The 21981-nt window shown below is 24.2% G+C and overlaps 2 protein-coding genes and 1 non-coding gene across 3 annotated transcripts; 2 read left to right on the top strand and 1 right to left on the bottom strand.

Moving 5' to 3' along the window:
• The first annotated feature begins 6950 nt into the window (after positions 1 to 6950).
• On the top strand, positions 6951 to 13434 carry LOC101504132 (transcription factor bHLH68). The gene is made up of 9 exons (XM_004512955.4): positions 6951 to 7538; positions 7930 to 8197; positions 8818 to 8892; positions 9328 to 9393; positions 10250 to 10315; positions 10825 to 10881; positions 12014 to 12058; positions 12608 to 12649; positions 12944 to 13434. The coding sequence occupies exons 1-9, from the start codon at positions 7300 to 7302 to the stop codon at positions 13079 to 13081; spliced, it is 996 nt and encodes a 331-aa protein (XP_004513012.1). The 5' UTR covers positions 6951 to 7299; the 3' UTR covers positions 13082 to 13434.
• A 3878-nt stretch (positions 13435 to 17312) lies between these two features.
• LOC101503813 (bark storage protein A) lies at positions 17313 to 21069 on the top strand. Its single transcript, XM_004512954.4, has 5 exons — positions 17313 to 17550; positions 18078 to 18145; positions 18850 to 19005; positions 19769 to 20014; positions 20737 to 21069. Exons 1-5 carry the CDS (start codon positions 17337 to 17339, stop codon positions 21067 to 21069), a joined length of 1017 nt encoding a protein of 338 aa, XP_004513011.1. The 5' UTR covers positions 17313 to 17336.
• Positions 21070 to 21773: 704 nt separating this feature from the next.
• Positions 21774 to 21966, bottom strand: LOC113788105 (U2 spliceosomal RNA). The gene has a single exon (XR_003474614.1). It is a non-coding gene; the product is annotated as a U2 spliceosomal RNA (small nuclear RNA).
• Between the last annotated feature and the right edge of the window lie 15 nt (positions 21967 to 21981).

Here is a 21981-nt window from a genome sequence, read left to right as displayed (position 1 = left end):
TAAATCTTTACATAAATCCTAAATCTTTACATAAACAATTTGAAATTTTCTTGATCTATTCAAAGACGCACGACGAAAGAAAAATGGAGGCGACGTATGCTCAAGATTAATATTGTGTTGAGTGACTCGAGTATTGTTTTTGTTATTTTGATTTATCCATTGTTAGAGACAAATTGTGTACACAGTCTACACCCATATGATACGATGACACTCATGAAATTAGAATAAAATACTGTAAAAAATTAGCTTTCAACTTCAATTTTTTTTTCATACTTTTAATTTAATTAATGATATATGAATAATTAAGGCATCTAAATTATTCTATATTATAGAATTATATGTCATATTATTTAAAATATGTTAAATCGTCATTTTTTAATTCAAAAATCTGATATATCAACCAAAACTGTAGACTTATATAATAGTGTGACCAATTAATTGAATTGATAATAATAAAAAAATTAAAACTGTAATTAAATCTATTTTAGTTTATGCATTATTAGAGACAAATTGGGTACGACACAATCTACACCTATTTTGCAAGATATATATAATTGGCCATCGCAATCTTTAATAGTCAATTAGTGAGAAAATACGTGCAATTAGAGAATTAATAAACAAGCAAAATATCGAATCCAAAGTTTAAACTTTTGAAACCGGTTAACTTTTTTATCATCATTGCAAATGACACAAGAACTTAGAAAACATATTATATATAACTGTCAATTTAAAGAAAACGACTCCTAAACTAATTCATGCTTCTTGCATATTTTATTGATACATGTCACATAAAAGCAATAATTCAACTAATTAGTATTTCTTAACAAGCAAATTAAATAGTATAAATTTAATTTATATACACGTCTAGTATAATTTATCTTTTGTTTCTATTTTACCGTTCAATCATAACAATCATATCATTAAAAATATTTAATTTTAATAATAATTACTTCATAAATCACATATATGATTAAGTAAATGTAATATGTCGAAAATGTAACCATAAAAATATTTACATTAATTATAATTAATTATGCGTGACTTTAAAAACATCAATACATGTAATTTTTTTTACGCGGACAATATATTTGAATAAAATCAAAAAATATGAGCTTCATCAAAAAAGACATATGCTCATGTAATGTAATGTTTGTTGCCCTTTTTTGGTCTAATTTTCCCCTTTATTTTTTGGTCTAAATTTATATATGTTGAGCCTAGTTAGCCTTGGTTAGAATATTAATACCAAAGCTATAGGAGATGGAAAATTTGAGCCATAGAAACTTAAAGGAGGTAGGGTAGTGGAGCTCATATAGGATATCACAATATAAATGAAGAAAATGTGGGCACGTAAGTGTTTGTCTTCTTTTAAATTACCTAAGAAGCTAAACAACTTGATACATTAATTCTTCTTATAGCTTTGCTTTTTTGTGCCCCTTTGATAAAGGGAAAGGATGAGTGTAGGGATGTCTTTTAAATCAAGAAAGGAAAGGAGAAAGAGGGCTACATCTAACTTTTGTGATATAATAAAATTATATGTTTTATTTAGTTGTTCCACCGTCTTGGGATCATCAAACTTAATGATATATATGAAATAATTTTGACAAATATTAACATGTATCATAAGGACATATATTAATAAGACTCAATAATTTTAAATGAATTATAATATATACATATGCGATATTACAAGGAATCTAATGGAAAAAAATTTGTTTCACGAGTTTGTTCTTTAAATTTTGTTAATGTTTATTTTTATGCATTTTGCTTTGGTCTCTACTTTTTTTTAATAATATTTATTTGTGATGTAAGTATGGGTTGGTGGTACCAATATAATAAGGATGATCAATTTTTTGTGACACTGTATTCCTCTTTCTTAAAAAATAAACTTGTTTATCCAAATTATAGAATGATATTAATAATGTTATATCAATATTATATCGTTTAATAACATTTTAACTGATATAAAATTTTATAAAATTTATGGTTGAATTCAAAATTTATATAATATAGGTCATTCATTTTAAATTTTAGAAAAATTTAAAATCATTTGATATGTTATTGAAATATATAATTTAATGTGTTATTATTAAACATCGTTAATCTTTATGAGTCTCAATCATCAATAAATGATTTTAAATTTGTGAAAAAATTTATATGATCTATATGATATAAGCTTTCAATACAATGGTAGAATTTATAAAATTTGTATCGGTTAAAATGTTATTAAATGATATAATATTGGTGTAATATTATATATGTTGGGGGACTCCTAGGGGGCGGGAATAACAATAGACCAAATGTTCTACGTTCCACAAGAAATTTTGACATCACATCTTCATCCAAAATTTAAGGCATTATATATATGAGTCACCACTATTAAATATCTGGTATTTAACTCATTCATAGTCAATGTGGGAATTTAACCACTCAAACTTGAACCTAACTTTATCCCCCTCAAATGCGAGTCTCTCACATCTTATATTCGTATCATCGTTATTACCAATGTAATCCGCCTCCTAACTATGCCGTCGAGAAGACTTCCAATACAAGAATCAAACCACATAGCATACTAAGAACTCTATTTCATTTGATCGAACCAAAAACTTTAATACCATATGTTGGAAAAATAAACATACAGAGAAATTTAAATAACACATTTAAACACAAAAATAACATAGAAATTCCAAAAAAAAAAAAAAAAAACCACGGTTGTTGTCAAATAATAGCTAGAGAATAATATTATGTGAAAATTACTACAAGACATAGACTTCTCTCAAAACACTCCATAAAAACACTTCATGACCCTCAGTATATATATCAATTGTCAATGATTCTAAAGATACTTTTCATAGACACTTCACATCATCGTTTTACACTTGTTACTAATGGAGAAAAACAATATATTAGTTGACTTATTCATTTAAAAGAATTGGATAAAGTGTTTTATTTTGAATTTTTTGTAAGTTATTTTGTAACTTAATTAGTGAATGAAAATTTTAATGATTGAAAATATATTTTTGCAATGTTTAAAGAGCATCAATCAAGTAGTGCACATATGGTTTTTATCAATAAATTGAATTGAGATACAAATCAAATTTCAAAAAAGAAAAAGAAAAACAATTGATAAACATTTTTATGTATTTACAAGAAAAGAAAAACACTGAAAATTTATTTTACTTAGATTAATATCTGTTGTTATATATCTTATTGAACTAAACTAAAATTGCAGGATGTTTTTTTATATGGTTAAATGTTATTTATAATTTACTATATCAATTTAATTTTTATTGAAAATAATTTTTTTTAAAAAAACCTTAATTATGAAAGAATCACATCAATTATCTTTATTTAAAAGAAAATCAATGATTTTACAATAAAACAATTTAAGAAGAAAGATAATTAAACATTTATAAGAGAACAAATACATTAATTTATTTATAACACCACTATATATATATATATATATATATATAGTTAAAACATTAATATGATCTTAAAATAATAAAGAGAAAGAAATCATAAATAAAAATACAAGACATTTAATAATAAATAAAGTTCGATTAAAATATCTATACTAATTTATAGCTACATACAAAATTAAAGTTCTATTCTATTTCAAGTAATGAATCAAAATTTACATTGTTACAAGTCTTATATAAGTAAAACTATAGTTCAAATTACAAAAATAGAGGAAGAGGGCAATGAATAAGAACAATGGTTGTTATAGAAGAATATACGAAGGAAGAAGAAGACAAGAAGGAAGGTTGTTGAATATTGTTTGTTTCCTAGAAAGACATATGGAAGAAATCAAAACTATATAAATAAAAATATGAAGAATGATGGGAGCGAAAATGTGGGTGCGTGTATTAGAAAAAGACATATAGGACCCGACAAAGATATAGCATTAAGGCCAAGATAATGTCATTCTTATCTTATTGTAACTTCTTGCTACATTCTTTCATAATTTGAATATTATAAATATATTGGTTTTTCCCATCAATGGAATATTATGAATGGAGAAAACTATAATCTATAAATTGTTCCCATGGTCTTTGGTCAGAATGGTCTAAATCTCAAGATTTAAGGGTTTGTTTGTTTGGTAGTAACATTGAAATGCGGTTTAAGGGAATGTTTGTTTGGGGAATTGAAATCGATAAATACTTATTTTTTTAATTTTTTTTAAGAGATTGTAAATATTACTATATGCGAAATTTTGGATTTGAACGTAGGACAAAATGTTCAAACTTAATGTTATTGTATCTGTCGGTTGAATTAATATTTTAAAACTTTTTTTATAATTTAAATGACTCATGTGTGATGGCTATATCTTGCCAAAAGGAATAATTCTATCATTGGTTTAAATATGTTTGTGAAGAATGTTCATTGATATAAGAAGTTGCCCGCATGTGGTTATTTATTTATTTTATGCATCTATATGCATATGAATTCGTGAAATGTATTTTTTTAATAATAGGGGACAAATTTAAATAAAATAAAATAAAAAAAGTGATGGCCATAATTGAACGATTACTGAATATGAAACCACTATCAAATATAGAATCGCTACCAATCACTTAGTGCAATTGATATTTTAAAATAAGAAATAATATTATTAATAAATAATAATAAAAAATAACATTAATAAATAATAAAATATATATATAGGTTGGTCTGTGATGTGTAATAGATTTTTTTATAAGTCTGAGTCTGACCTATTTAAATAAATAGATTCTAAAAATAGTCTGAGTCTAACCTTTTATTACATAGATCAGATCAGGTCAGACATAAGTAAGTCAAACCATAAGTAGGTCAGACCATATACCTCTAATGAACGACTTAACATATTCTCATCCCTAGTCCAACTCAGATATCAGAATTGAAAAATATTAAAATAAAATATATTTTCAAGTTATTATATACTTACTAATTAATTCAATCGTTAATTATATACAATATTTTAAATTTAATTAATTTATCAACTTATCTGCTATCAATTAACTTATTCCTTATCCACTACTTTTTACTAAACATAGTCAAAGCATATTATTTAGGCTAAATTACATTTGTGGTCCTTTAACTTAATTTCAGGTAACGTTTTAGTCCTTTATCTTTTTTTTTCCCGACTTAGTCCTTTATTTTAATTTTAAATGACAATTTGATATTTTATGTTTTAAAATTTCAACAACATTATCCTTTTTTAAACAAAAATTCAAAAAAAAATTCAATCAAAACTCATAAAATTAATTATATTCTTCAATATAATACAAATTTCATCAAATCCGTAACACAAATCTTCAAATAAACTCATATTTTCATACTTTATTTGATATTATTATGAATAAAGGACTAAATCGGAAAAAAAAAAGATAAAGGACTAAAACGTTACTTGAAATTAAGTTAAGGGACCACGAATGTAATTTAGCCTATTATTTACTATGCATTACTTTAATTAGTCAATGGTAAAAAATAAAATTGTCTCCCATGTTAAAAATCCAAATATATGATGAGAACAAAAACAAAAAAAGGAATAATCAATTTACTCAATGAGTAATTATTTATATAATTTAATATTTGTAGCAATATAATCTAAGAGTTCATAACTTCATATTACTTATATCTTAAAAAATATAGAATACCTTAAGTTATTTTATAAAATATCAAAAAGATTTAAGATTTTATAATAATTTGAATAATTAATCTAATTCAATAAGAATTTTTAATTTATTAGTTTAAATATTTATAATAACTGTTTTTGATAATTTCTTTTTATAAAATTATTTAGTCTTCGCTATCTTACAAACTTAATTAATTAACAGCTGAAATTGACAACATATACACATAAATGCGCATTTGAAGTTACTCCAATTTTAGTCATTCACATCATTATCAAATGCTTCATAGGTCAATGATATAATCGTTAACTAAGTAATTTCATTGACTTGCATATTAATTTTCCAATGTAGAAAAAGAAAAAGGAAATATATATTTGATAGCTTAATGAAAACGTAATACTACTTCACTTTATACTAGGTCGTACTTAACAACTTTTTCTTGCGTCTAAAATTCTTCAATTTATTTTGTGGCATACATTCTCTTCCATCCACTTATAAAAAAATATATTTAATGTTTGATGTTTTTTAAAGGGTGAGGAAGTGTCTCATATTAGGTTGATAGATCTATGCATGAATATTGTTTGAAACTTCATCAAAGATAAATGTTAACTACATTTTTTTTTTAATAAACAAAGATGATTTTAAAATTTCAATTTTGACAATTTTAAAGTATTTTATTTTACAGAAACAATTACAAAATATAACTTTGTGTATTCTAAAATACATTTTTTTTTACTTAAAAAATGATATTTGTTCATTTAAATTAAAAAATTATATTGATCGACGGTAGTAGATTCATAAATTTCTGCTGGTAGAAGTAATAAAATAGTATTATATTTTGATCAAGAAAAATATGATTAACTTTTATAAAATATATAACTATAACGACTAAACAAACTTAAAATCTATAAGAGTTTCTACAAATTACAATTGTCCTCCACAAGATTCTATATTCTAAATGTTCAATGATATTTTCATTGTCAATACTATTAAATATGTCACTCTGTATATATGTAACTAACAAATTATTTAACCACTCATCTATCATACGATTGTGCAATCCCTCGTACCTCTCTGATAGATATTGGACAATGATATTACAACATTTCATATAAAATCTTTTTATTTTATTTGTGGAGTCGACTTACTCAATAAAAACTTTAAATTTAATGATTAAATTAATAAAATTTAATATCAATAATAAATTATTAAGTTGAATAAATATACTTAAAAGTTAATATATATATATATATATATATATATAGCAACATAGCTAATTTTATAATTATGGGAATTGTTGCAACCTTTTAAGTCAAGCTTTAAGATAAAGCAAAAGCAATCGGAGGAAATAAAAAAGCAATTGAAGAAAAGAGATAATACAAAGTAAGAAAGAAAAATAAAAAAGCAAAGCAATAAAGAAAGGAAGAAAAGAGAGGAAACAAAGACAAAAGGTTCTCAAAACTCCATGATTAAAATTCAAACTCTTTCAAAAAATAGGTCCAACCAATGGTGCTCTCCCTAGCTACTTAATCAACCTCAAGAAGACCTCTCAAAGTTCCTACAAAGACTTTTGTTTTTAGGCAACAAAATCAACAAAGAAAAGGAGAAAATAGAAACCAAAAAATTTCTCTCTTTTTTTTCTCTCTTCTTTTGTAATAATATTCTCAAAGGGTTGAAGATACTAAACATGAATAGAGGTGTTGTTCAAAGTTCACCAGTGCAACAAATGATGGCTAGTAACCCTAATTGGTGGAATATCAATATCAATAACATGAGGCCTCCATCTCCACAAGCTTCTCCTTTTTTTTCAACTCCTTCTAACTTTCTCAACCCTTTTACACCAACTTCTTCTTCTTCTTCTCTTCCTTTTCCTTCTTGGCATGACAATCATCAAGAGCTTCCTGAATCATGGAGCCAACTACTCATGTATCTATCTCTCTCTTTATAGACTTGTTTGTGTTGGTACTACTAGAAAAAATAAAATTAGCAACGAAAATTACCGATGAAAAAAATTGATTTCTCTATTTAGTTCTCTCGTCACTAAATTTAGTGACGGATTTAAATAAAAATTTATTTATTTTTTTTCTCTAAATTTTATTCATTGATTTAAGTTTTTTTTAGTAGTATAAACAATATCCATGCATGTTATGATATATTTTAGAGTGATTTTTGTTATTTGTACTTTCTTGTAATAGATCTCTTTTGTTGTTTAAAAAAATACACGCATATTTTTGTTAAGAGAGGATGAAAGATTAAAATTTTAATTAATTGTAATTTTTATCAAATTTATGTGGTTTTTTTTTATATATATATTAAGGGGTGGACTTGTGGGTGAGGAAGATAAAATTGGTATGAGCCAATTTCATAATCAAATGTTAATAAGTCAAGCTCCAAATGCTTCTCTTGTTGATGTTAAACAAGAAAGTTCAAGAAATAGCTATGTATATGGACATGGAAATGAAGAACTTAATTCAACAAAATCTTCTTGGTCTCCAAATTCAAGTGTGACAAGTTTCAACAACAACATGTTAGATTTCTCTAACAATAATGATGTTAGGCATCCATCACAAGATCGATCTTCTGAGGTAATTAAGGAAGATAATAGATTTGATTTATACCTAAATTACCTCTTGATTAAGGATCCATGACATGAATTAATTCATTATTTTTTATCATTTCTTAGTCAATGAGTTACATAAAAAAACTCACTTTTCATTAAACTTTACCAATATTAACACCTTTAAATTTGGCCAGATAAAAAAGCTTCCATGTTTTAGAATATTTAAAAATCATATTTTAATTTTTATTAAACATATATTAGTGCTAAAGTCTTAAAGCCAAGATTTCCCAACTTTTTTTTTTGTTTGAATCATAAGGAGCCTTTTTTTTTTCTTCATATATTGTGGGGCAAAAGTTTTATAACTTTATTTCTCTTGTCTTCTTTTTTGAAAAATTAAAAAAAAATGGACATCAATGTTTTTTACATTAAAATGCATTATGAAATAGGCCTAAATTATTTTTTATATAAAATTTAGTAAAAATTTAATAAAATTTAATTAAAAATCTCAAACAGATAGTTCGACTAGTGATCTAAAATACAACGAAAAATACTAACCTTTAAAATTAACGTAATTAATTAATTTACTAACATTTATCGATCTAAAACAAAAATTTAGTTTAATCAAAATATCTTTTTTTCTACAAGTGCAATAGCACTGCATCCGGTGGGGCAATGAAGAAAGCTAGGGTTCAACAAACTACAACTCAATCAACTTTCAAGGTAATGTTTATTTATTTTTATAATGTTTGTTCTTTTGAGTTATAGTATTATTCGTACTTCATTTAATTCAATTTTGCTTATAGATTAATTAATTAATTAATTAATTAATTAATTAAAAAATAAAATAAAATCTTTGAAGGTATATTTCAAACTACCATGGAGAAACTTCCAATTCCTTAACTCTCTTTCAAACATAAAAACACACAAACATCATGTGGGGAGTAACTCTTGTCTTACTTGGTTTGTCCAATTCTCAATCACAATGATTCTTTATCTAATGTTTCATCAATTACTATCATAAAAATAAAAATAAAAATAAAATTAAAAAAAAAGAATCCAATTATCAACCTAATACAACAACAAAATATAGCCAACTTTTGAACATGTGCACTTGTCCTACACATTTTTGATGATATCAATTCTTCTCAATTTCAGGTTAGAAAGGAGAAGTTAGGTGATAGAATTACTGCCCTTCATCAGCTTGTTTCCCCATTTGGAAAGGTAATTAATTAATCCTAATTTTATTCAATCAAAAAATTAATGCACATTTTGCTTAATTTATCATATCCATTTTAAGAGCAAGACATTAACAATTAAATTTTCTTTATACAGAAAATTTAATAAGATAAATTTCTCATCCCTACTTAATCTAAAAAGCATAGGGCTCTAAAGTCATTGCTTTATTAATACACCAAATTTAAAACTAATTTACTACTCCTTCCTTTCCATTTTAATAATCATTGTATGTAATAAGATTGTTTCTTACTTTTTTTTACCTTTTTTTTTAAATAATAAGATAATAAATAGCTAAGTATATATATTTTGAGAAAAAAATAAAATATATTTGAAAATATCAATATTTATTAGTTATTTTAGTATTTGTAAATAATTTTAAAATAACAAATTTTTATTCAATAAAATGTAAAATAGAATAATTTTTATCAATCATAATGACACTAAGATTAAACTTTTACATAGAGCTAGCTTAACTATAAACAGTAACTAAAAAAAGTGTTGCTAATTTAAAAGAAAAAACAAATCATCTATAATTAAAAGTTAGAGACAATAAATAAAAGTTCTCTTTAATTTTGTCATCTATTACAACTAAAGATAAAATTAGAGAAAAAAATCATTATTTTGGTATCTCTAATTGTTTTTGTTTAATTGAATATAAAATATTTTAATAATATATTATTTATAATAATATAATTGTAATAATAGTTTACCTCTTGTATATATTGTATTTTTATGCATGATAATTTAGAGGGAAAAAATGTGAGTTTATAATAGCATTATATAGAAGTAGTGAGTAGGAAATAGGAATATGACAGTGGTATGGTATATTTAACTTTTACAGACTGACACAGCCTCTGTCCTGTTAGAAGCTATTGGTTATATCAGATTCCTTCATAATCAAATTGAGGTGATGTTTCTTTCTTTTCTTCACTTTAATTTCCAAAACAATCACACATGAGTCAGTCATATATACCACGCTTTTAAAGTTCCATTTCAATTTTTTATTTTATTTGATAAACAAATTTTAATATCACCCTAGTCTACTAATCTACCGTGATTTAATTTTAAAAAATATTTAAAATTTTAAAATTTATAGATATTGTTTCTTAAAAATAGATATTAATAATTATTTTTATATTTTAAATAGTGACTTAAATGATTTTGATTTAATTAAAATTAAAAAAATAAATATATCGTGTATTAAATTAACATAAATTATACCATAATTTTATTCATAAACTATTACTTTTGAAAATATTGTTGTTAAAATTTTTATAATTTTGAAATATTGAATCTACCACTTATAAAAATTGTGCACCATAAAACTTACTTGTATAAGACATTTTACCTAGTTATTTTTAAGTTCTAAAATTGCACACTTGTTTTTCTCTTTTTTCTATTTTTGGAATTTTGCAGGCTCTTAGCGTACCATACTTGAGCAATGGATCAGGAAACACAAGGCAACAACATTCGGTAAAAGAATTTATCTTTGTCCATTTTTTATTTTTTTTAATGAAATAGTAAGAAAATTGGTACACAATTGCAAAATTTTGGATTTAAATTCTAATTATGATATTTAATTTAATAATATTGATATTTGTTGGTTGAACTAGATGTTACAAACTCACTTTGTTCATTTTTAATTGTGACATTTAAATAATTTTTTTATTTTATTTTGTTGTTATTTTAAAATTTTAATATGATTTTAATTATTATTTTGTCAATAATATTCTTAACTATTTATTATTTTTTCCATCCTATAAAAATTGAATTATTTGATTATTCACTTTTTTAAATAAAAAAAATATATAAATAAAATAGAGAGATCATACTATTTTTATCAAATTATCTTTATTAGATAACAGTACATTATCAATGAATAAATACATATTGAAAGGTATTGTATTGAAAAGTATGAAAGCAATATTAATTAAATGATATAATTATAAATAAAAAAAATGCATTGAAAATTAGGAGAATCATTCATTTTATTTTTTGCAACTAAATCAATTATTATGAGACGGATAGAATACAAAGACATAAATATATAAAATGTAATAATAAATAATGAAATTATTATAAGAAAAAATAAATAATTCTATCAAAAGTAATGAAATTTATTAGTTTCTTTAATATGTATGTAAATAATCTTAAAAAAAATAGATAAAAATAAACAGATGCAATAATATAAACCCACTTATGTTTAATTTAAAAAGAAAAACTAACAACTTGATACTCTCATATATTAAATTTAAGCAACAAAAGAGTTAAAACATAAAACTTCATCAACATTGGTCCGAGTAAAAGGAGATTGTGAATCCTTTAAATAAAGAGGTTTAGAATTTAATCTTTAGTGCTTTCAAATAGAAAAAATTCTATCGAAAGATATCTTTATCTCGAGAAATTAATTATTGTAATTCTTAAAAAAAAAAATATCTTAATTTATAAAAAAATCGTAAAGATGATCATTCATTTCTACTTCTTAAAGTAAAAAAATCACTTTTTCTTGTTTCTTAGTTTAATCTTGCATGTGCAAAAATGTACTAATTAATGAATGATTATGTGGTAGTAATTAAGTGATGATTGTAATTATTTAATCTAATAGGTTCAAGGAGAGAAGAATTGTTTATTCCCTGAAGACCCTGGTCAGGTATGCTTTTCAATTCATTGGATCCATTCTTTAACCTCCTTAATTAAAGGTTTGGGGATTTTTCATTTTGAAGATCTTACATTACTAATCAATTATTATATTAATTAATTATTTCAAAGAGAAATGTCACTACAGCTTTATCATGGATAATATTATTAAAATATATGAATAGTAAATAAAACAAAGGGTTTGCTTTACTAACTAATCACTTCATTTGTCTCACAATAACTTATATTTGATAATTTTACATAAGAAAAATATATATATCAATGAAAGAAAAAGGAAATAATAGTTTTACAAAATTACTCGTATTAAATATTGGAGTGGAAAATATTGATTTAATAGTGATACAAGTAATATTAATTAAAGAATATAATATAAAACAAAAATAATATATATTATATTGAAAGTTGAAATGATAATTCATTTTGAGTTTTTTTTTTTTAAATAGATCAATCACTGTGAAACGGAAGAAATACTAATTAATTTTAAAGTTAAATTCTATTTAATTAATTAAATTCTCATTTTATTTTACTTTTCTGATTGCAGCTGCTAAATGAATATAGCTTGAAGAGGAAAGCAGCTGAAGAGGTAATTAAATATGTTCTCAAAATACAAATTCAATAAAGTTGTTTTTCTTTTCTTTAATAATTATTACTTATCACTATTAGAAAAAGTTGACTTAAGACCCAAAATAATAAGTGTGCTCTCAAATTTCATTGTTAAGAGTTAAAGACACCAAAATTAAATATCAAAATTATATTTTTGTATCTAATTTTCATCAATAATTCAAATTTTTCTAGTACCAATAGTAAAAACAAAATAATTTTTTTTTTAAAAAAAAATCTTATGTGCTTTTGAATGTTGGCAATTCCTAATTATTAGGGTTCTCAAGATCAAGAATCAAAGAAGGACCTAAGGAGTAGAGGGTTGTGTCTTGTTCCAGTATCATGCACCATACAAGTTGGCAATGACAATGGAGCTGATTATTGGGCACCTACCCTTGGAGGGGGATTTAGGTAGAGACCAATTTAAATTAATTATTAGGGCAGCATATAGTTATTAAAAAAAATATATACTAGCATGCATAGAGATAATTAAATTCATGGAAATTGATATAATATCATGAGCAATCAATCTTCTAAAAAAAAATTAAGGCTGATTGCTCATGATGCTATATTTCATATAATTCCTGAATAAATTGTGCTAGATATGATGAGCTATATAGTATTTGCTAGCCCTTAATTATTAAGACTTCTTGATTGATTCTATGGGTAATCAACTTTTTATTTATTTTCAATATGTATATGTGATAATTGTATTAATCATTTGAATGCTACCTACTTTTTAATTAGCAACATTAAAACTTATGATCATTTATGTTTATTTATATATTATTATTTACTAGACTAATGAAGTTGATAAAGTATCCATTTCATTTGTTTCAGTTTAAATTTAAAACATCACAATTGTGTACAAGTTTCTTTACAATTTTATTTATGGACAAAAATAAAAATTTAAGAAATTAGTTGTGTTGTAATAGAACCACACATAGTTACTATGAATTTAGGGACATGTAGGTCCTTAAATATAGTAGTAATATTTGGGTTAATTTAATTCAAAAAACTTATAATTAAAATGTGTAAATAAGAAGTTCATCATTTTTCCTCTTTCTCTTTTCCCTCCATTGAAATACCAAATCAATAGTTTATTCATATTTAGAGGATGAAGATTTCTCTACCACCTTCCAATTTCCAAACATACATGAGTTTGACTAGAAGTGCATCAAGTATTGGTGCCCTTAAATGTGGATAAAACAAATACATGTATATTGCAAATACACACAAGAATTTTAACAGACTACTTTAGTTACTCTAATTATAAAGTAACCTTTTAAGTTGATTATTTTATTTTGTTATATGGATAGGATTTTTTGATTAACCGTTGTAAAATGTTATGTTTTGTGTGATTTCACTCATCTATCAGTATTCAGTGAAGTATTTTAGTGTAATCTATAGATAGTCTTTTTTGGGAAGAACTCTCAATAAAACACCAATTGTTATGACTTATGTCCACAAGGAGTTTTATTGAGAGTTCTTCACAGAAAAGACTATTTATAAATTGCATTATGGCACTTCACTGAATACTGATAGATGGGTGAAACCACACCAAAAATAAAATATTATTATCATATCAGGGTCAATATAGTAAAAGTCGTGGACTTCGACTCTTAAATAACATGATAATATTAGAAGTCACACATTATATGTAAAATTGCTTGATATATAGGCTAAAATTGGGAGGGACTAATCTCAGAAGTATCATATCCAAACCTATACACAAATGAAATCAACTTTCAAAATGTGACAAAACAACTACACGTGATGACTTGAAAATTTTGTGTTTAAGATTTGGGATATCTAATATTTCCTACAACAAATTAAATATATAAGTTAATAAAGGACTGACAACGATATAGCAACCTACACCCATCATGATCAAAAATAGTGTGAGCACCCTCTTTGGCTAAGCTTTGATCTTTTATTTCAAAGCAAATTTTGTCTCTTTGCAAGAATAAAAGTTGACATAAGCTTGAAAATGAAACCCTACATAGGCTCAAGAAAGCATTAAAAAAAACATATACATATATATATGCAAAGGTAGGGAATATTGGTCCATAATGCATGGGTAGGATTTGATGACCCTCGTGTTACACTAAACAAAATCACACTAATAATAATATTAGAGGAAATCTTTGATTGGATGATATAATAATAATATTAGAAGAAATCCTTGATTGGATGATATATTATTATTATAACTTTTTAATATATTAAAATTATAAATACATTTTCAATTTTTCTTTTATTAGTAATTTTATAAACTAAATTGACTAATTAAAAATATATTTGAAGATTAAAATGATAAACTAAAAACATAATTATAGATTAAAATGACTAATAAAAAAATATATTTTTATAATTTTAAAAACTATTGTGATAGCATTTTATACATTCATAAAACAAGATAGTTGTTTAACTAATAATTTTGTGTAAAATGTAAATTTTATCAATATAGTTGTCAAATGAATTGGTATTACCTCGATTTTCATATGTATAAAATTTTAGAGAATTTAAACATTTGTAGTAAAATAATTTAATCGCACACAATTATTTAAATATTATATTAAACATCGAAATTAAATAATCTAACAAATCATTATACATTTATTAGATTAATTATTTGATTAATCAATTATAGATTGATAATAATTAATTATTAGAAATTGTTAATTATTAATTAAATTATCATTAATTAGTATTAAATATTAAATTATATGTTGAATTTTTGTTGCTTAATAGATTATGATGAGTTGGACCATTCTTTTAAATCTAACAAGAGATCTCTCCCTTCATTCTTTTATTAATTTAATAGTTATCACTTATTTTATAAGACATTCCATTTAATCATAATCTTGCAACTTATAAGAAAACAAGAGTAGTACACCGTTCATCTTATTCTTTCATCAATTATCTCTCAAAACTTAAAAGATACCTCGTTAATATTTTTTCTTAATATATAAATCTGTTATAATTTATATCTAATCTTATTAAATTTCAACAACATTTTCAATATCATATATTAATTTTTAATTAAATATATCAACTTTTAAATATATTTTTATATATATTTTATTCTGAATGAAATATTTACATACAGGGCCCACATAAGTATTTTTAGAAGGGGTAGAATTAAAGCCAAAAATATCTCAACCAATCCATGCATGCGACATACTTTTGTCATTTCCACTACCCAATTATTCTTCATTTTGATATGCTACTCTAAGATGTGACATGCATTTCTTCATTCATCACACTCTTTTCTTTGTATCTGCCTTTGATGTGATGTTTATTTCTTGTTGTCTTTTGATCATTGGACTAGTATATATGTCATATATAATTGAGGATTTAACATTAAGATACAAATTTAAAGAAAAAAATAAATAGGAAATAACACACAAAATGAAAAGGAAAAACTGATAGTGGGCCAAGGTTTTATGTTGACTCAAGATAAACCCATATAGATTTTTCGGCCCATATGATGTATTGGGCTGCAGTCATGATCGAACTGCACGGGCTTTGCCTTTGACGGAAATTATTTGGAAACTTTCTCATTGCACCCCTAACGTTTTTAAAAGTTTCTCAAATTTACTTTTTTTATTTGTCAATTTTAGATGGATAAAATTTAATCTTTTTATCAATGATTTTTCTCATTCTGTTGAGTTATTTGAAACATGTCTCTAATTTTCTCGCTGAATTTTACAACAAAGAAATTGGTAACGAATATTATTTTTTGTCTTTAAATTTCATCACTAATATTTTTTTAATATTATTGTCAATAGAAAAACCTTCATAATTTCATAATTTAATTGAAAAAAATTAGAGAATTTGTATCTCAACTTATCAATTTTTTTGAAACTAAGACTAGATTTAGTAGTGTAAGTATTTATAAGAAGAGTACTAACAGTATATTTTCTTTGATGGATTAAAATACACATATATCTCACCAAAACATATAGGTTTTATATGGTATGACTCGTGTGAATTATAATCAATTAAAAAAAATGTCTTACTACCATTATTCTATTTATAAATATGTATAATTAACTTGACTCAAAAAAAATCGAAGGAATAAAATAAAATAAATTAATTAAGATAAAAAAAAATCCAATACTAGAATTTAAAAAATATCACGTTGATGAAAGAAAAATAATATTACGATGGTTTGGACAATTATATCAAATCAAAATTGTTTCTCCATCTAGATTTTTTTTATACAATTTCTCCAACTAGCTAGCTAGATGTTATATATATATATATATATATATATATAAAGAAAAATGAGTGGGGTTCTGTAAGTGTTGTTTAAATAATGTGTAGAATATTAAATATATCAAGATGCAAGTTCTAACATATAATATCCTTCATCTCTAACTTAGAGTGTGAGTTTCGCTTCTAAAATTCTTTAGAAAAAAAAGGTGTGAAGGGTTTGACTATAATTTTATGAATAAATGCAACGTTTAGCATGATAATATATAAAAATAATATGATGGATTGGCTCCTCGTATGAAATGGGATCCAATTTGATTATCTATGTTTTTTTTATTATTTCTTTATTTCCTATGTGACATTAACAAATAATACTTTCACAATCTTTGTGTGCATTTATATATATTTTTCATGTTTGGAGAACTTGAAAATATAACCATTGGAAGAGAATGGAGTTTCTAGGTGTCCTTTTTATGGTATTACTTGGAAGTAGCATCAAAGCCTATGGTGCAATTTGTCAAGTTTCTTGGAGAGAAATCACAAAAATCAATATTCAAGGACCATGTATTGGTATAGTTGTGCCAAATGCATTTGAGCTAAACCCTCTTCTTCAATCATCAAGCTTTGTGCCACATAACAAGTTTCCTTACTTTGATTTTGCTGGTAATTTCTACAACAATATATTGTTCAATTATTTGATTAATTATACTAGAGATTAAGGCAAATTAATGGTAGTTTACTTCTAATGATTTCGGTTTTCATTTTGACTTCAACTAATAAACATAATAAGAGATCGTAGATTAAGTATTTTTCTGATCATTTTCTTTTACAATTTTTTTTATAAAAGATCAGAACTTTTAAACTTTCAAAACACTATTTTTATTATATCAGAAAAATGTATTTTTTATAACTTGTTTTCCATTTCCTCTCTTTAAGAATTGTTCACTAAATGAGTCTTTCATTTTCTTATTAACAATTTAAAATGAATATATATTTTTAAAAATAAAAATGAAAAATGTTTTCAAAAGTACATAAGTCTAAGAAAAACCAAGAAAAATTTATTAAGAAAAATACTTCAGAATCAACAATATGACTTGATATGATTTATGGTAGAGTATTATGACATCGCTTAATCTAAATAGTCAACTCTACTTAACAAAATAATTAAGATTTGATTATTGACAATGTAGGAAGACATTTTCGCATTGGCAAATTGGAAAAGAAAAAGGTTATTGTTGTTATGAGTGGATTGAGTATGGTAAGTTGAGTTTTTTTTATTTTTGGTTAAATATCAAACGTGGTCTCTTAACTTAATTTCAGTTAATGTTTTAATCTTTTATCTTTTTTGTCCGATTTGATCCTTTATTTTAATTTTAACTGACAATTTGATCTTTTATATTTTAAAATATCAACAATGTTATCATTTTTTAATAAAAATTCAAAAAATTCATCAAAATTTTCAAACAAAATCCATAAAATTAATTATATTCTTTAATATAAAACAAATTTCATCAAATTTGTAACTCAAATCTTCAAATAAACTCATATTTGTCATTCTTTATTTGATGTTGTTAGAGATGAAAATATAAGTTTATTTAAAGATTTAAGTTATGAATTTGCATTATATTGATGATGGTAATTAATTTTATAGGTTTTGTTTGAAATTTTTTATTAATTTTTTGAATTTTTGAAAGAAAAAAAAAAGAGAATAACATTGTTGACATTTTAAAACATAAAAGATCAAATTGTCACTTAAAATTAAAATAAATGACTAAATCGGAGAAAAAAAGATAAATGACTAAATCGTTAACTGAAATTAAATTAAGGGACCACAAGTGATATTTAACCTTTATTTTTTTATGATAAAGTTGAGTTTTATTTATTATGTTTTTACTTAAAATTCTTGATATATATTTAATTCCTTTTTCTAAGTCATTTGATTTTTTATTGTTATTTGTGTAGCTAAATGCTGGTCTTGCCACCCAATTGTTGTTTTCTTTGTTCAATGTAGAAGGAGTTCTTCATTATGGAATTGCAGGTAATGCAAATTCTAATTTTCAGATTGGAGATGTGACTATTCCACAATATTGGGCTCACACTGGACTTTGGCATTGGCAGGTACAAAAATAATGATATATAATTATAAATTAAAGTTAGGAGTTTAATTATAAATTATTTAAAAGTTTGAAGACTTAATTATAAATTATTTAAACAATTAAGAATCCAATAATAATAAAACATTAGTTCAAGAATCTAGTAAAATTCTTAAATTATTTTGAGATTTTCAGAATACTTAAACCTAAAAAATAGAGATTCCACCTTTCTATAGTGGTAAACCAATTGCTATGTATGATTTTATTTATATGTTAATATAGCTCAATATATAAGAACCAATATGATATTTTTGGATTTTATTCTTTTAAAAACTGTTAATAAATAAATTAATAATTTATATTATATATACATGTAAAACCAATTAATTATAAATAGTTACAAAGACAACAAAAGTATCTCCCTCACAAGCCAAAATTTGATGCTTATGGTTAATACTTAATACTTTAAAAATTTGATGGTACAAATAAGTTTTTCATCACAAAATTAAACAAAGACCGATTGAAAGCAACATAAACAAATCAAACATATTTAAATATGAATTTAATTTTTGTATATTATCAATCTAAAAAATTCTACGAAGTCAATTTATCATGATCAATCATTTGTGTACTTTTTAAAGTAGTTATTATTAAAATTAAAATATTTTAAATAATTTAATAGTTAAATTTTATTGACAATATAAAATTATTTACGATGATAGTGTATATAAATTAAATTATTTATTAAATATAATAACTTATCTAACTTTTCATATTTAATTGAGCAGAGATTTGGAGATAGTCTTGAAGATGAAGAGAGTGGAGATTTCAGCAGAGAATTTGGTTATCTTAAGTTTTCAAATTACAATAATTACACAAAACATTCAAAATCAGTGGAAAATCAAAATGTTTTGAACAAGGTTTGGTATCAACCAGAGGAAATTTATCCTGTGGATGGAACACCTGAAGTTGAGCAGCTTGCTTTTTGGGTTCCAGTGGATAAGACATACTTTGAAATAGCAAGAAAGGGCAAGGTGAGCTCAACCCTACTTCACCATCTCATTGAAGTAGTTAATTTAGTTATACAAAATTTCAAATATTATTAAAATAAAATATTTTTAGAGTAAATACTTAAGTTAGTCGTTGAATTGTATGGTTGTATCAACCTAAACTATCTAGTAGAGACCTACAAGTTCGTCTAACTTAGGTATAAGAGGAAAAGACTAATCGAACAGTTAAGTGGTCCCTTATGAATTTTTTTTCAAAATAGTTAGAGTTTGAGGGCGAGTTTTATCGCATAAAATCAATTATTAGAGGCATAAGAAGCACAATGCCCTCAACCTATTCTTATCCTCCACATTATTAATAAGCTAAAATAATCATTAAAATTGTAAAATGTAAATAATTATATTCGTCTTCTGGTCACTTAATGAGTCTCTTTATTATTTACTTAGTTTTAAATTTATCCTTAATATTACCAATTTTATGTCATTCTAATCCTTACAAATACCAACAAAATGATGCATGCATTTGATTGAATTATTTTAGAATATTGATGGTAAAAGAAAATAGAATGATACAGTCCTAAAAATTTAATGATCAATTCGAATATTTATTCAATTTTTTCAGAATATTTTAGTCTATCAAGGATTATTTTGACTCATTTAATGATAATATTAAATTTTGACTCATTTGATGATAATATTAAATACATAACTATTTGAGGCTAATTTCATCTGTCACTTATTCTCCACAGAATGTTGAATTGGGAAGTTGTGTTAACAAAACTTGTTTGCCAAGAAAGCCAATTGTAGTGAGAGTAAAGAAAGGAGTAAGTGCTAATGTGTTTGTTGACAACAAAGCTTATAGAGATTTTTTGAACTCCAAATTTGATGTCACTCCAACTGACATGGAAAGTGCTGCTGTTGCATTAGTTTGCTTGCAACACAAGAAACCATTCATTGCCATTAGAGCTCTGTCTGATTTAGCTGGAGGAGGTTCTTCATTGACCAATGAAGTTTCTACCTTTTTAACATTAGCCTCACAAAATGCTTTTGATGTTCTAGTCAAATTCATCTCCTTATTATAATTTGGTAGCTTTAATGTCTTAATCTCAAAGTGTGTAAATATGGGAGAAAGAAATAATGTGTTTCAAGTTGTCTCTTATATTATGTATATGTACTCAAAATTGAAAAGCAAAATGAAATCTACTTATTTATTGCTTGTGAAATGCAAATAATAGTGTCATCTCTTCATTGTCCTTAAATAAGTCGGTCCAAGGATCAAACTAGTAAAACAAAGGTTTTAGATCTCCAGAAAAAAATAATATTTTCATATACGTTTAGGCCGTAAAAAAAATATTTAAGTAATACAATTAGTAGAAAGTCTTGTAATTATAAAAAAGATACAACATTTGACATGTAATTAAAATTCTTTGTATCTCAAAATACAAAAAAGGTCAAATTTAAATAAACATATAAAATATTGTTGTTAACATTAAAGAGATTACTACTTTTTAATTAAAAAAATCACTACTTCATTGTTTATATAAACCTTATTTTAGAGTTTGTTTTATACCTCAATAAAATATGTCTTCAAATTTCAAATATTTTTATGAAATGCAAATATTCTTGACACTTCATAACTTTTTTTAAAAAAAAACAAGAGATAACATCGTTAGATTTTTCATCACCCAACAAATGTCTATAATGTAGATATACATCTATAACATAATTAGAATGATTAAAAAATTATGTAAGAATAAAAATTAACAAAATAATTGAACTTGGTTTGGTAGGGTGCGCCAAACCAATGCAATAGTGCAACGCAAAGGCGACACATGAGAGATCCAATAGCAAGCTATTGTTAAGACTCCCCTTCAAGAAATAAATTTAATATCGTGTGAGTCAATGACCCACATATCAGATATTAAACTGATAAGAACAGATACTACACTTGATCTTAGCCAAAAGGCCGAGAAAGGTATGACTTGTATTTTACA

The sequence above is a fragment of the Cicer arietinum genome, chromosome 8, assembly GCF_000331145.2.
Source record: "Cicer arietinum cultivar CDC Frontier isolate Library 1 chromosome 8, Cicar.CDCFrontier_v2.0, whole genome shotgun sequence".
Classification (NCBI taxonomy): domain Eukaryota; kingdom Viridiplantae; phylum Streptophyta; class Magnoliopsida; order Fabales; family Fabaceae; genus Cicer; species Cicer arietinum.
The sequence above is the reverse complement of the archived record's forward strand: the minus strand, read 5'-3'. Positions and strand labels throughout refer to the sequence as shown.

Excerpts from the sequence above, each read along its gene's own strand:
- LOC101504132 (XM_004512955.4), top strand. The coding sequence starts at position 7,300 with ATGAATAGAGGTGTTGTTCAAAGTTCACCAGTGCAACAAATGATGGCT. Across the intron at positions 8,198-8,817 it reads CACAAGATCGATCTTCTGAG|TGCAATAGCACTGCATCCGG; the intron begins GTAATTAAGGAA and ends TTTTTCTACAAG. Across the intron at positions 10,882-12,013 it reads ACACAAGGCAACAACATTCG|GTTCAAGGAGAGAAGAATTG; the intron begins GTAAAAGAATTT and ends TTAATCTAATAG.
- LOC101503813 (XM_004512954.4), top strand. The coding sequence starts at position 17,337 with ATGGAGTTTCTAGGTGTCCTTTTTATGGTATTACTTGGAAGTAGCATC. Across the intron at positions 17,551-18,077 it reads TCCTTACTTTGATTTTGCTG|GAAGACATTTTCGCATTGGC; the intron begins GTAATTTCTACA and ends TTGACAATGTAG. Across the intron at positions 20,015-20,736 it reads AAATAGCAAGAAAGGGCAAG|AATGTTGAATTGGGAAGTTG; the intron begins GTGAGCTCAACC and ends TATTCTCCACAG.